This window comes from Cynoglossus semilaevis, chromosome 10 (genome assembly GCF_000523025.1).
Source record: "Cynoglossus semilaevis isolate Cse_v1.0 chromosome 10, Cse_v1.0, whole genome shotgun sequence".
Taxonomy (NCBI): Eukaryota; Metazoa; Chordata; class Actinopteri; order Pleuronectiformes; family Cynoglossidae; genus Cynoglossus; species Cynoglossus semilaevis.
The window spans coordinates 456,093-470,114 of NC_024316.1; the positions used below are offsets into that span (position 1 = coordinate 456,093).

Sequence of the window (14,022 nt, forward strand, 5' to 3'; positions counted from 1 at the left end):
AGCCTGTCTTGTCCTCATTGAGAAACAGCTGGATCTCGTTCACCTCTCACTGCTGTCGGAGGGAGTGAGTGAGGGAGGGAGGGAGAGAGGGAGGGAAGGAAGGAAGGAAGGAAGGAAGGAAGGAAGGAAGGAAGGAAGGAAGGAAGGAAGGAAGGAAGGAAGGAAGGATGTAAATGTCCTTAGCATCCTTTAGGCAGCGTTTCACCTCCCTCTATGCTGCTCTCCTCTCCTCCGTGTTGTTTCTCCTGAAGCCCTCCTTCTTCCTGTTGAGAACAGCTTTGACTTCCTGTGTTATCCATGGTTTGTTATTAGGGTAACACCGTACAGTCTTTGCAGGGGCAACCACATCCTAAACTGATGTGAGGGTTTGTCACAGGTGTATGGTGTATGTGAGAGGTAAAGTGCATCAGATGATCTGTGATGAACATCTGATTCTAAATCAATTAAAAATGTTAATGGTCTGTCTCATAGCCATTGGGCTACACAAACACACACACCTACCTTTATCAATTCTTACACAAATGGAAAACCCAATATCAACAGTTTAGAGACTTTAGAAGGAAATAGAATAAATCCCTGTAGGAAGGTGACAGCTCTACTATGGGATGTAGAGCCAAGACGGGAGTTTTTTTAAAACCAAAGTAGGAGACCAATTCTTGCTTTGAAGATGAAAGGATTTCGTCTGTCCATCATGTTTCTATGGCTATCTGTTAAACCATGTCTTTTACCTCAAAGTATGAAAATGTGGCGTGGCTCCGCGGGGAGCTAGGTTTTTCCTCATTGTATGCCACCACTCATTTGACTCATTTTTTCATCACGGTAGAGATTTGAAACAGAAAAGCAACATTTTACTGTCCCTGGTTGAACAAAACTTTATGTATGTGCAATACATGTAAAATTGAAGCTGCATAGCAAGTTTCATGGCGAAGTTTTGTTCCAAGAGTACTACCTTTGAAGAGGACGAAGAGGACGAGGACGAAGACATACACTGATTCTTAGTTATGAACATGTCTTTAAGGGCAAAGTCACCAGAACAGGATCAGGTGTTGTTTCCCAAGTGTGAGTCAGATATCCTCCAACAGAGGGCGCTGGAGGAAATCCAGATAGAGAGGCAAAAGGCCGTCAATCTCCAAGAAGAGCTTGAAAGAGTCCAAGCTCTTTACGAAACCAACGTGGTCACGGCAAGGCAGCGAGCCGACCGTCTTCAGTATCAGCTAGAGCAGGAAGCTAAATGTCACGAGGAGGAAGAGTCCCATGGACAGCTGCTGCTGCAGCAGCTCCAGGCGGAGAAGGACACTCTTCAGCAAAAGATGGAGGACGAGCTCAAGCTCGTCCAAAAAAACGCAGACAAGCAGCACTCCTGTCTCTGGATCAACTTTGAGAAGGTGCGAAACCAGCTCAACATTCAGGTGTCAATCAACGCCGAGCAGGCTAACACGATCAAAGAGATGACCAAGGAGATGGCCAAGGAGAGGGAGCAAAAACAACGTTTCCAGGAGGAGTGCGACATCTACAAGTATCTGTACAAAGAGCAGAAGCGGGAAGCCAACGCGCTGCAAGAGAGAACGAAAAGGAACTCGCTGTGTAAAAGATTTTTGTGTTTCTTGACACAAATGAAACCAAAGAAGTGGAGGAAAAACATGTAGAAAGGACTCAATAAACTGAAACATCGGTAACTTAAAAAGATGGAACAATGTGTAAAGTTAATGATTAGCTGTAATAAAAAAAATAGGGATGTCTGATAATATCGGCCGACTGATATTATCGGTACCGATATTATAGCACAGTTATGTGATATCTGTAAAAATTGATATCGGTTTCAATTCTGATAATGAAAACCCGATAATCCAGTGCATGGGTTTCACCAAATATGCTGGAATCAATTGTGGGGTACTGAGGGGTTTGCAACAGTTTTGGGGAAAACAACGATTAATTTGGATGGTTCCTTTTGCATACAGTCTGTGAACACCATAGAGAAAAATCAACAATTGAATCCTGTGGTGGAAGAAAGAAGATTGTTTTCTTTTTTTTATTGTTTCACTGTTAGCCAGAGTACCATATTTTCTGGGTTATATATCACCCCGGAGTATAATTTGCACAAGTCAAAAATGCATAATGAAGAAAAAACTACACCTATATAAGCTGCTCTGGAATATAAGTCGCACCAGTGCCCTCTAGTGGCTGTCGGTGTGAAAATAACAAACATGTACATGTTCAGTGGTACAGGAGTAGCAGATACTGGTACACAAGCCTCGAGTGCCCTCTAGCGGCTGTCAGTGTGAAGGTAACAAACTCACTGAAATTCTCACGTGAGTAAAAGTCGCAAAATAAGTCGTACGTGTGAGTGAAATTCACACGTGAGTAAAAGTCGCAAAATAAGTCGTACGTGTGATTTACAGTAGGGAAAATACTGTAGTTACATCTGTACAGTCTTCCATTTACAACCGGCAACGAGGGGAATTTGACAAAATGGCCCGTGCCTTCATGACATAAGCCACTTATAAAAAGTGCTCTTTTATCTTTTAAAAGAAAATAAAAACGTCTTTCTTGTCATCAACCCTAAGAGGCCGCATTGGTGCTAACTGCTACACACCTAGCAATTCATGTCCCCCGTTAGTTTCTGTGGTTGTCTTATCTCTTGTCGCTCAGTTGTTTCCCTTATCCTTTTTTGTCTCAGTATCTTTCAGCTGCAGCTGTCCTCTCCTCAAGTCGTATTTTCCTGAGGGTTCCTTCTAATCAGCCATTATAGATTCCTCAGTCGTAGCTTCTTCCATCTCTGAGTCACTCGTAGGAATAGCCGGATCCAAATCCTGAGGTTCTAGTCCTTTTGACCCTCGTGGATTCACTCATGATTATCATGCCGTACGCTCATTTCATCATCAAGGAGTCCGTTCATTATTCAGTACTGTACAGTTCTTCCAGGTAGGGGATGTGAGGGATGGATTCCAGAAGCACGCAGGTCCAGTCTCAGTGATTAAGTGCAATATTTACAAGTAGTGGTGAATGGTGAATCTCAAGTGACAATCTTTAAAAGGTGGCGGCAGTGACCGCTCAACAAGATTCCGAGGACAAGAAGGCCAAAACAAATTCCAGATCCTTTTTTCGCATTGTCCAGCTTCAGGCTACTCTTGTACGCCTTTACCTTAGTTATTAATTGTTGTTGCTTTGTATGGTACTTTTTAGTTCGACATTCAACATTTGGTTAAACCCTTAGGGTTTTTTTTTCTTCTCTCCTTTAGCCAGATGTAGAGACTGTGAGCTGAGGGGGAGTGGTGTAGATGTGTCTTCCTGTGAAAGATATTCACCAAAGTAGGTCACTTCCTTATAAGATGGATTATGTTGTGGTGGAAATTTGACATGCGTGTAGATTGATTGACTTATGTGTATGCTGAAGTGATAAGATGTCCTGATCACGAATCCTCGTTGGGTGTAAACATTTATAACCACCTGTAAGGTGTTCCCTGTTTGTTTATTACCCCTTGTTTGACCATGAGGCGAAAGATCAGAGACATGAGCTAAGATGGCTCTGAGACCTTTTTCCAGTCTTCCAGCTTCCAGTTTCTTTGACTTTCCCAAAGACATATCGAAAAAAAACTTCACAACAACCTAAAAATGCACTTGCGGAAAACACATACATAATGTTCGGATTATCGATTTTAGCCTGAAGAATGATTTCAGTGATGGTTACCTCTGGGGTGGTGTCACAGGAAATTGTGCCAGTGGCAGCAGCACCATGCACATGGTTGAAGAGTTCTGTTAGGCAACTGGACATTAGTATTGTTACGATAGCAACATTTTGGTGTTAGTATTGGTACCAAAGTTTGTTTCGACTTTTTGATCCTCTTCAAAATAAATTTTAGAACTGCATGCAAAATTAATAATATATGTTTATAAATACTAGGCTTTCACTTAAATTTTTTTTTAAATATTTATTTATAGCCTGCCATAAGCCGCACCCACTAAATAAAATAAAAAAAGAATTGTGCATATATAGGCCGCACTTCTCTATAAGCCGCAGCTGTTGTAATATGGGATATTTACACAGAACTCTTAATTAATTTTTTTTTTAAATCGAAGTATCCAAAATCTTACATGTAGTTGTCCTGCTACATGTTCTCTAGACCCCATTCCATTCAACTTTTAAATTTAAGGCAGACTTAAAAATATCATTAGAGATTCAGTGTAATTAAACAGTATCTCAATTGAACCAGCCACTTAATAGATAATCAACCAGAAGAGACATGAGATTTTTATTATTTAGAGACTTGAGGTTTGACTTGCACTCGCAAAAGCGAATGGCCTCTGTAAAGACATCCTTTTTGTGTTATCTGTCCATCATAATATTTATAAACAATAAAACTCAATAAAATGTATCTAAAAAGGGTAGAAAGGGAAGAAAGGGTAAAATAAGCTGTGAAGAAAAGTAAAAAATTAGTTACAAGAACAACAAACACAAAACGATGATTAGTCAGAAGTATTGTGGGAAACCTTCCATAGTTAGTAACATTTTTCTTTTATCATTGTTTATCAAAGTGAGAGATTTAATCAGGGAGTTCGTTTCACTCAGACAATGGGTAATAAGCATTTGTTTTTGTGAATGAAAAAACGTTCCATAAATGATGATAAAGTTCATCAAGTGTACAAGAAATTAGAATTAACATAATAGCGAATATCTATGACGTTAAGCAAGTCAATAGATTTGGCAGCACCCCCCCCTTAAGTACATACCTACAGTTCCGGTTCAACAGGAACATACAGGCGACGTGTGCAGTCAGCAGCCAATCAAAACACTTTACTTAGACCAAGGAAGTCATTGTTCGCTGGCGGAATCGAAGATAGTGGACGAAAACAGATGTACCACTATGTTTATTCAGCGTAACCACTTACAAGAAATATTTGTCACGCTAGTGTCGTGGAATTGACAACGTGTTAAAACCCGATGAAGACTAAATGTATCCAACGTGTGTTTTTGTAATCAAAAGCTCAACTGAAATTACCATTAAGGATGAAGTCAAAAAAGCATCATTCTTTTTTCTGTACCATTAATAAAATAAATAAAAGCTAAATGGGATGAGAATCACATGAGGGAAATTCAATCGGTCGCTGAGCACGCAAAAGCAGTCTCCCCGCCTTGGCTTAACCGCCTTAAAACTTGAAGAACGACATTCCTTGTATCAAATGCAGTTTTCGTATTTGACCCCCTCGCTTTCTATTACATCAGTCAGAGTGATACCTCCTGTCGTTACGCTCTTCTCTTATTTGCTGGACAACTCAGCTTCTGTATACGTACAGTTTCACGCAGGTGTTTTACGTCGTTTCTCTCGCAGTGTTGTTTAACCGTAACCCTGTTAAGATAGCTAAGTCGCACTTCCACTTTAACCTGGGTTAGAAACAGTTAAGTTTACCCCGCTGCGCAGGCTGTTTTGGACTCTCTGCTAGAATCTAGCAATAAAGCTAGCGGAGGGTAACAAGAGCGGCGGCGGGGCGGAGGCTCGCTGCGGTCGGTATGGGCGGTGGGAACCACAGCCAGGCTCTGGAAGAAAAACCAGCGATCCGTATTCAGAACGAAGGTAAGAACCGTCGTCCGGAACCGCAGTCCGGAACAGCTGAAGGTTAAACTGTGACATCTCAGAACCTAGTATTGGTGAGAAAGACTTGAACTAATTAACGGACGTTAAATTATAATCAAGAACCTATTAGACAATGTCGTTCAACTAACACTAAAAACTACAATATTGGAAGTTAACCCGACGCTTACCAGTTTTTTTAGAGTAATATTTTTTTTACAGAACGAACGCTCATTTGAAGTAGAGCAGTGGATGGATCCTGTTTGGTGCATTTGATCCAAAACAGCCAGAATTGTCCAACTGGCTGCGACCTCAGTGCAGCAACTTATAAAATAAATATAATGTTTGTCTCTAAATCGTCTTACAAGGTCATTACTCGCTAGTCCAACGACGTCAGGACAGTAATGTTAGTTAGTTATAGTGTTAGGTTCTCAAATGCTTTAAAGCTAGTGACTTCAATGTCAACTGATGGCATTTCGTTAGCCATGTTCTGAATTATCTTCTCAGTATATCAATAGTAGTATCAATAGTAGTATCAGTATAAATACATCAGCTATATTGTGCACTAACGAGATGCCAGTTTGTTCAAGTTTCTTAAAAAAAATAAAACTTATTATATCCAAATATTAAATCTGGTAGAGATGACATGTGTCTATAGCACTGAAAACATATGCAACTTCATTTAAATGCAAACTTTATTCTGCGCATCACATTTACCGGGAACATTTCAAAGTAACATCTAAATACAAAAATAATAAATCAATACCATGGGAGTACCAAACAGAAGATACAAAAAATACAGTTATATTTCTTTTTTAATGCTGTGGTGTTATCTTTGTATTCATTGTAAGGTGTCCTTGGGTGGCAGAAAGGCGCCTATGAAATAAAATGTATTATTATTGTTTAATATTTATTATTAAAATGAATTGTTCTGCCGTTTCACTATTAGTAGTTAGCACCTTTCCAAAAATAATTCATATTTATTATTAAAATGAACTGTTCTGCCGTTTCACTATTAATTGCATTGTCAGTAGTTAGCACCTTTCCAAAAATAATTACTCAGTACTTCTCTGAGGTCAGCCCAAAACAATTCTATTCAAGATTTTCCAACTTAACACAAACTAAACTTCCAGGTAACTCTTTAGCCGTCAGCTGTCATTCCAGCCCAACAGTTTTTCACGCCTGCTCTCACTGAACCCTGTCTCACTTTTGTGACCGTTGTTGCCGTCTGTCCGCAGTCTGCTGGTGCCTGTTAGTCTTGGCTTACTGACATTGAAAACCGGAGAATATCGCTTCAAACGTATTCTTTGAATTTAGCAGTTTATTTGTAGTGTGATAGTGGAAATATGATTTGACTTGATGTTTAACCTGCTTGTATGGGCGTCACGTGTCAGATCCTGCATTAAATTCTCTGTTCTGTTTTTCTGTTTTCTTAATAAAGAAATAGAGAAATATTACAGTATGTGTGTCTTGACCCTGATGTCTGTCAGGTGTTTGTTTATCTTTAAAGTAGAAAAAAAGGGTTTGTCTTTAGGTGTTGGCTAGTTTCATTGTTTTTTTTTTTTTAAAGTAGATAAACCAGTTTCAAGTATGTTGCTTATCCTGTATCAAGTCATGCATTTAGTACAGCTTTTTAAACTGGTTTAATCGTTTCTGTACACGTAATAGTGCTACAAACCACGAACAAAAATATTTCACTTAACTCGCAAAAAAAAAAAAAAAACCCAACCCAGATCCCTTTCAAGGAACGGCCTATTGACCCACAGAACAAATTCCAGCTTTTTTCCAGTTCTTCAAAAACGAACAAAATTTAGACATAACGTTGTCCTAACACGGTCCTAATTCGATCTTGAAAATCCGTGAAGTGAGTGGATTGGAAGACCTGAGTAAACACTGTAGAGATATTGAACGTGAGTGGATTGAAAGACCTGAGTAAACACTGTAGAGATATGACTGTACTTATTCAGAATATTTGTCGCAACTCTATTGGTCACACCCTCCTGTTCTTTTGTAAACATCAGATATAGTTGTTTAAAGATCTCACCCTTTAATTTTTTGTTTGATTGCTTTATTTGTTTACATGTGGAGTAGTAACGTTTTGTAACTTGACCAATAGAACTGTTTACTCTAGGGTTGTAACGCGAGACAACAGCAGTGAGGCGTCAGTCACCACCGCTGAAATAGCTTGTTATCCTTATTTGCAGTAAATAAATTTTCAGTTTTCAGACCAACTATGTGAAATAGGATAGTTTTATACAGTGCACCTGATGATCTCAATGTCAATTTATCTACATTGTCTGCATTCCATTTTTGCGACGGTAAAAGTATCACATGATCCGCCAATTGTTTTTTATTGGATCTGATGGGGTTCATTAAAATTATTATTATTTTTTTTTTTTTTTGGGTTCATTAAAATTATTATTTTTTTTTTTTTTACTGCAGTACACAGCAGGTTGAAGTACATCAGTCTAGCAGTGCTGGTGGTCCAGAATGCCTCTCTCATCCTCAGCATCAGATATGTCCGAACGCTACCCGGTGATCGTTTTTTTGCCACGTCGGCTGTGGTGATGGCAGAGGTTCTGAAGGTCCTGACATGTCTACTCATCACCCTATCAGAAAGGAGATGTGAGTTCAACAGGCAAATGGGGCGAAGCTGTGGACACATTTAGAAGGGTATCATCACTGAGTTGTCTGTCCCTTAATTGTTTGTATGTTTGTGTCACCCCCGCTTTTTCCCTCCCCATCCCTTTTCTCTGTCCCACGCTCTCTTTGTGTCTCCAGTTAGTATAAAAGAGACTGTGTCCTTCCTGGTAGATGCAGTGATCATTCAGTACAAAGACACTCTAAAAATGGCTGTGCCATCACTCATCTACACGCTGCAGAACAACCTGCAGTATATCGCCATCTCCAACCTGCCTGCTGCCACCTTCCAGGTCTGCCTTTCTTGTTCTTAGTGACAGTTCAAATGTCCAAACCCAAACACATTGACGGGATAGTTCATAATTCTAGGGAATTGGTTAACAGCATCTACGTCTAACTAGACGTTTTGCAACATGAGATTTGTATGTAGTTTGTAAACCGCTCACTCTACCATGCCAGAGACCATAAGAGAGAATCGGCCATCTTGGCTCACAAAGATGCAGCCATTTTGTTGAGAGCTACTTGCAGTTCTTGTGTGTCCCTGTGAAGTAACACCATTTATTTTATCCATGGACTTTTAACGTGGGAGAGAGACGGATTATAACTTTCCGATTTCTCTTGGAAAAGCCTGATTAATAGCGTGATAGCAGTGCACTCAAAAGCATGAGTTCTGGCCATTTAATTAGGTGCACTCAGCTGTGTTAAAAAGCATGAGTTCTGGCCATTTAATTAACAGATGTTAAATATTAATAATAATAAGAAAAAAAACAAAACAAAACAAACTCATGTATGATGTAAGGTGTTGGTGTTGGTGTTGGTGCCGGTATTGATCAGGTGACCTACCAGTTGAAGATCCTCACCACAGCTCTATTCAGTGTCCTGATGCTCAAGAAGTCTCTGTCCAGGGTGCAGTGGATTTCTCTACTGCTGCTCTTCGTTGGAGTTGCCATAGTTCAGGTAAGCCACCTGACCAAAACACACTTTATCATATGATCTCCTTCTGATCTCGTAGTCCAGTCATAGACACGTGTTTTTAAAGTAGCTCTTCTTTCAAATAGTTGTTTAGTAATAAATTGTTTTTGGGTTTTTTTTTCTTCTTCCCGCTCAGGCATCATTGCACTACTTTTAGAGTAGACTTTTGAGTCGAGTAGTATCTAGTGTCTAAAATGCTTGACATTAAGTTAAACAAATATATTTTACTATTTAAATTGGAATGCATCCTGTTTTTGTCAGTGAAATACTACACACACTTCTGTGATGTCATAATGAGTGAAATTCACTTTAACGAGAAACCAGAAGTCACAGAAATTCTTCTATCTAGTGGCTCTTCTGTGTAATTACATTTTACAACCAATGTTTAAATGTAATCACAGTTGAATCGTCTTAAAATTCTATGCATAAGCTCTTTTTTTTTTTGCTAACTGAGTTTAAGGCACATCTGGGCTGCGATCTGGAGCAGTTTCTTGTCAAATATAATCCAGTAATCAATTTACTCACAATTTACTTAACTCACATTTAAATCTAGGCCTATTTGGATCAACATAACGCTGGTATTCTCACATGAATTGAAGAAAGACACATGAAAATATTCAACTTCTCTGAGTCTTTTAACAATGTCTAATTCTTTTGCCTGACACTATTGCACAGACAAAACTAACTTTTTTTTTTTTTGCAGAAAATACGTTTTCCTACACGATAAAGACGATTGGGTTATTTTTCACATTACAGTTCTTATAAAACACTATGGTTTGTAGTCAATGTTCTCGATCAGGGATTCCCAAAGTTGCCACTAGAGGGTGCGCGAGATTAAAAAGAAAAATGTGATGGCGGTTGATGGAGTTTTTTTTTTCTACACGATAAAGACGTGTAAATAAACATTTCAGCTGACATTTTCATTAATAAATAAATGCAATAAATGCGTATCCGTTTTGAGTGTGATAAAACATACTGCCTTTATTTATCCGTTATTAGTGTGATGTGGCCGTTCTGAGTGTGATAAAACATACTGCCTTTATAAGGAAGGTTGTTGCATTTTTTTTTTCTTTTGTCAAAGGGGAAAAGACTTTTCTAGAAGATGGTGCGGGTCATTGTTGTCTAACTTATGTATATGTTGTTCAGTTCGTCTGATTGGCTGCTACTCTTCTTCTGTAGGTGCAGCAAGAAGGAAACAAAGAAGCATCGGTTGTAAACTCCACCAACCAGAACTACTTTGTGGGTCTGGTTGCTGTGGTGATTAGCTGTCTGTCATCAGGCTTTGCGGGCGTTTACTTTGAGAAAATCCTGAAGGGAAGCTCGGCCTCCGTGTGGGTGAGGAACGTGCAGCTGGGAATCTTCGGCACAGCGCTGGGCATGCTGGGATTGTGGTGGAACGATGGCACTGCTGTGGCCCAGCAAGGCTTCTTCTTTGGCTACACCAACATGGTTTGGTGCGTCATCTTCAACCAGGCGTTCGGCGGTCTCCTGGTGGCCGTGGTGGTCAAATACGCCGACAACATCCTGAAGGGCTTTGCCACCTCCTTCTCCATCATTGTCTCCACGGTGCTGTCCATTTACCTGTTCGGCTTTCACGTGGACTTCCTCTTCACAGTCGGGGCAGGGCTTGTCATCGGCGCGGTCTACATGTACAGTCTGCCCAAACCGTCCAGCAGTGGCCACTCGACCGTAAGCACCACCTCCTCATCTTCCATCAGGACAAAAGAAGGCGACGTGCTGGAGGCCTTTTTGCCAAAGTCAGTGCTGGTGAAGTGACCCTCTCTCTCTCACTCTCTCTCTCACTATTTCTCCCTCCCTATGTTGCCCTATCTCCTGTTCATTTAGGCATATCCTGGTGCTCGCTTCACTTTTGTTCTCTACTGGGTCAGAGGTTTAAGTCCTGGGGATCTGCTACTGCATGTGCTCTATAACTTTTTGGAAAAAGCTTCTCGCTTGCCTACAGTCTCACGAGTGTATTTTCCTTTTTTTACGTCCACCCCGCTCCCACGAAACATCCCGACTCTTCCACGTAACATACCGTCTTCCACCTCTCACTGTGACACTGCTCGAAATTGGCTTCGTATCCCGTCCGTTTCTTGCTAACCTCCCGACTCCACCCTTTTCTGTGTTTCCCGTTTAACTAAAAAAAAAACAAACATCTCTGAGTGAACCCTGTGAGTCTACTTATTAATTCTCCAGACTCCGACATTTCACTTCACCCTCTCCTGCTGCACAAACCTGACAATTGATGAAGAACTTTGTTTTCATTTTTTTTTTGTTTGTTTGTTTCTACTCCCTCAACTACAACTAGTGTGCAAGAGTTGGGGGGGAAAAAAGAAGACTGGTCTCCTCTTTCCTATATCGCAGTCTTCCTCCTCTTCGTCCTGCTTCTAACACACTTGTATCTCCTCTCTCCTTTTCCTCCTCCTCCTCAGAGCTCAGGAAGTGCGATGACTCCTTTCTGTCGCCCCCCCCCCCAATCACATTGTTACAGAAGGAGGAGGCTGAGCATGAACAAGGAGCCGCACCCTGAACATCTGAGTTTTCTCCCCCGTCTACTCCCTATTTTCCATTTCTGTTGTCGTCGTCTGTTTGTGTGTTTTTGCCGCTAATGCCTTAAATTAAACATTTGACTGATTGAGTGGAGACCGAGCCTTACACTGATCATTCGACACTTTAATGATTATCTCCGATTACTGATGATTCGAGCCATTGATTTTTAGTACACTAACACGTCAATTACCGACGCTTGCACTTTCACAATACACTCGAAGCCCGCTGTTGTCCCCCCGCTGCTCCGACTTCCTTACGTTCTGAATCATGTGATCAGGAGGAGGCAAGGTCTACTTTTTTCGGTGACATCATGTTGATGCTAACGTCGACAGAAAATACCGTGACGGATGTTAATGGACAGAAAGAAAAAAAAAAAACCCCATCAGAGTTATTCATCAGTCCAGGCTCAGTGCAAAACAGTCTTTGTGTATATGTACATGGAACCACAAGCACACACGCACGCAGGGAAAGGTGCGTTTCCTGTTGCTGCTTTTTGGTGCCTTTTCTTCTTCTTCATCATCTGTATAAAAGCCATGCTGTACTCGTATGGCCTCTGCGATCGACTTTGCTGTTTCCTTTACTAAAACGTAGGGATGGTTCGATAAAACTTTCATGCCGGCGTGTCGCGGGCTGCCATTGCTGAGGCAATAGTGTCCCCGATTATGGCATTTGGGCTTAGGTATTGGAAGAGACGGTAGTTGTTGTTTTTTTTTGTATGGGATCGAACCAGTCCTACTTAAAAACTCATCTTCCTCTCACTTAGCTGGAACTAGGGGCATTTCATAATTTCCTTAAACTTGTCGAATTTGCCAATGTGACTTTCGTCGATGACACTTTTAATCTGTGTTGCTGCTTTAATTGGTGTTCACTTTGGGTGTGAAAGATTTTTTTTTTTTTCCCGCCAATCGTTAATCACGTCACTGCGGCCAGCACTGACCGAGGAGGTAAATGTCCCTCCTCTTGTGAAGACTGAGGGGAAAGGGAGGTCCCCCCCAATCAGAAGTGAGTTATTAGAAAATCAATAATTAAAAAAAAAAAAAACAAAAAAGCTATGATACAATGTATCTTTAACTGAAGATAAATACGACTTTTTTTTTTCCATTTATTATGGATTGAAATACTTATTTAAAATGTAAAGAGCAGGTAGACAAATTTAAAAAGGAGCAACACAAAAGGGGCTCAGTTCCCAACTTCTCAGATGTCTCACACAAATACAATTTATTCAAATGTACTACTGAAGCAAACATGAAGGTAGAAAAAGATTACACGTCTTTAGAAATGAAAGATCTCAATATTCAAAATATTTCATGAGTTCAGAAATAATAATAAGACTTGACTATGACTTAAATTGTTTTAATTTGACACCAACAATGAAGATTTTTTTTTTTTTTCCCGTATGTGTTGAATTGTTCTTGCTTGGTGTCTTATGGTGTGACTTTAAAAAATGTTGAATGTTTACATGTTTGACACACATACTGTACATATATTAATATATGTGTATAAATGTATATAAATATATACATATGTGTGTATGATATGCGTATATATATATATGTGTATATGCATAGACATTAAATATTGTGATTGACACAATATTTAATCGCAGGGTGATCAGTAAACTGATCAAGTTAAATTGAAATAACTAAATATGTCCAAAATATATTCTAGTATAATGCTGGAACAGAAGACAAATAACAGCAGGTAGATCAGTGTTGTTGAACAGCTGTTATTTGTGGCATTTTTTTTATCCAAATGATGCGATTATTAATGTGGAAAGATGTCAAGAAACAATTGCGGTATCATTGAAGTATTACTTAATACCTTTCATCACAGTCCATTAGGGTAATTCTGCTAGTCAGCTTACTGCCCTGCGCTAGATAAGGCTGTCCATCTGACCTGAAGTTGAACCCTCCACAAACAAATGCTGGGCGTGAGCTCAAAGTACCTGCGTGAAATTGTTTTCTGCAGTGTGCTGTGCAAATAGTGCGTGTCAACGTTGTAATGCAGCAATGATAAGTGGGTGGAAAGTATTTTTTTTAAAAAAAGGAACAAAAAAACAATGCAAGTCATTTTGCCAAAATGTTAAATGCATTACAAATTTGAATCTGATGGATCTCCCCCATCTTAATTGGTTTTAACGACCCTAATGTGCGTATACATACGTGTGTATGTGTGTATATATATATATGAACATGTTTATATGTATATGTGTATCTATATATATGTGTATCTATATATATGTATATATATGTATGTATATGTGTATATATGTATGTATATATGTATATAT

At 39.7% G+C, this 14,022-nt stretch overlaps 1 protein-coding gene across 3 annotated transcripts in view; it reads left to right on the plus strand.

Annotated features, from left to right (window-relative positions):
* Positions 1–5,250: 5,250 nt before the first annotated feature.
* slc35a2 (solute carrier family 35 member 2) overlaps positions 5,251–14,022 on the plus strand; it is a 12,167-nt gene continuing 3,395 nt past the window's right edge. The window contains exons 1-6 of one of the 3 annotated variants that reach the window (XM_008317905.3): positions 5,251–5,570; positions 8,010–8,192; positions 8,349–8,500; positions 9,042–9,164; positions 10,359–10,936; positions 11,615–13,765. In XM_008317905.3, the coding sequence (XP_008316127.1) occupies positions 5,507–5,570; positions 8,010–8,192; positions 8,349–8,500; positions 9,042–9,164; positions 10,359–10,936; positions 11,615–11,633 (1,119 nt within the window). In that variant the 5' untranslated portion in view covers positions 5,251–5,506 and the 3' untranslated portion in view covers positions 11,634–13,765. Of the gene's footprint in view, positions 5,571–8,009; positions 8,193–8,348; positions 8,501–9,041; positions 9,165–10,358; positions 10,937–11,024; positions 11,330–11,614; positions 13,766–14,022 lie in introns of those variants that run through there. The other 2 variants (XM_025059585.1, XM_008317904.3) reach the window with 2 other exon arrangements.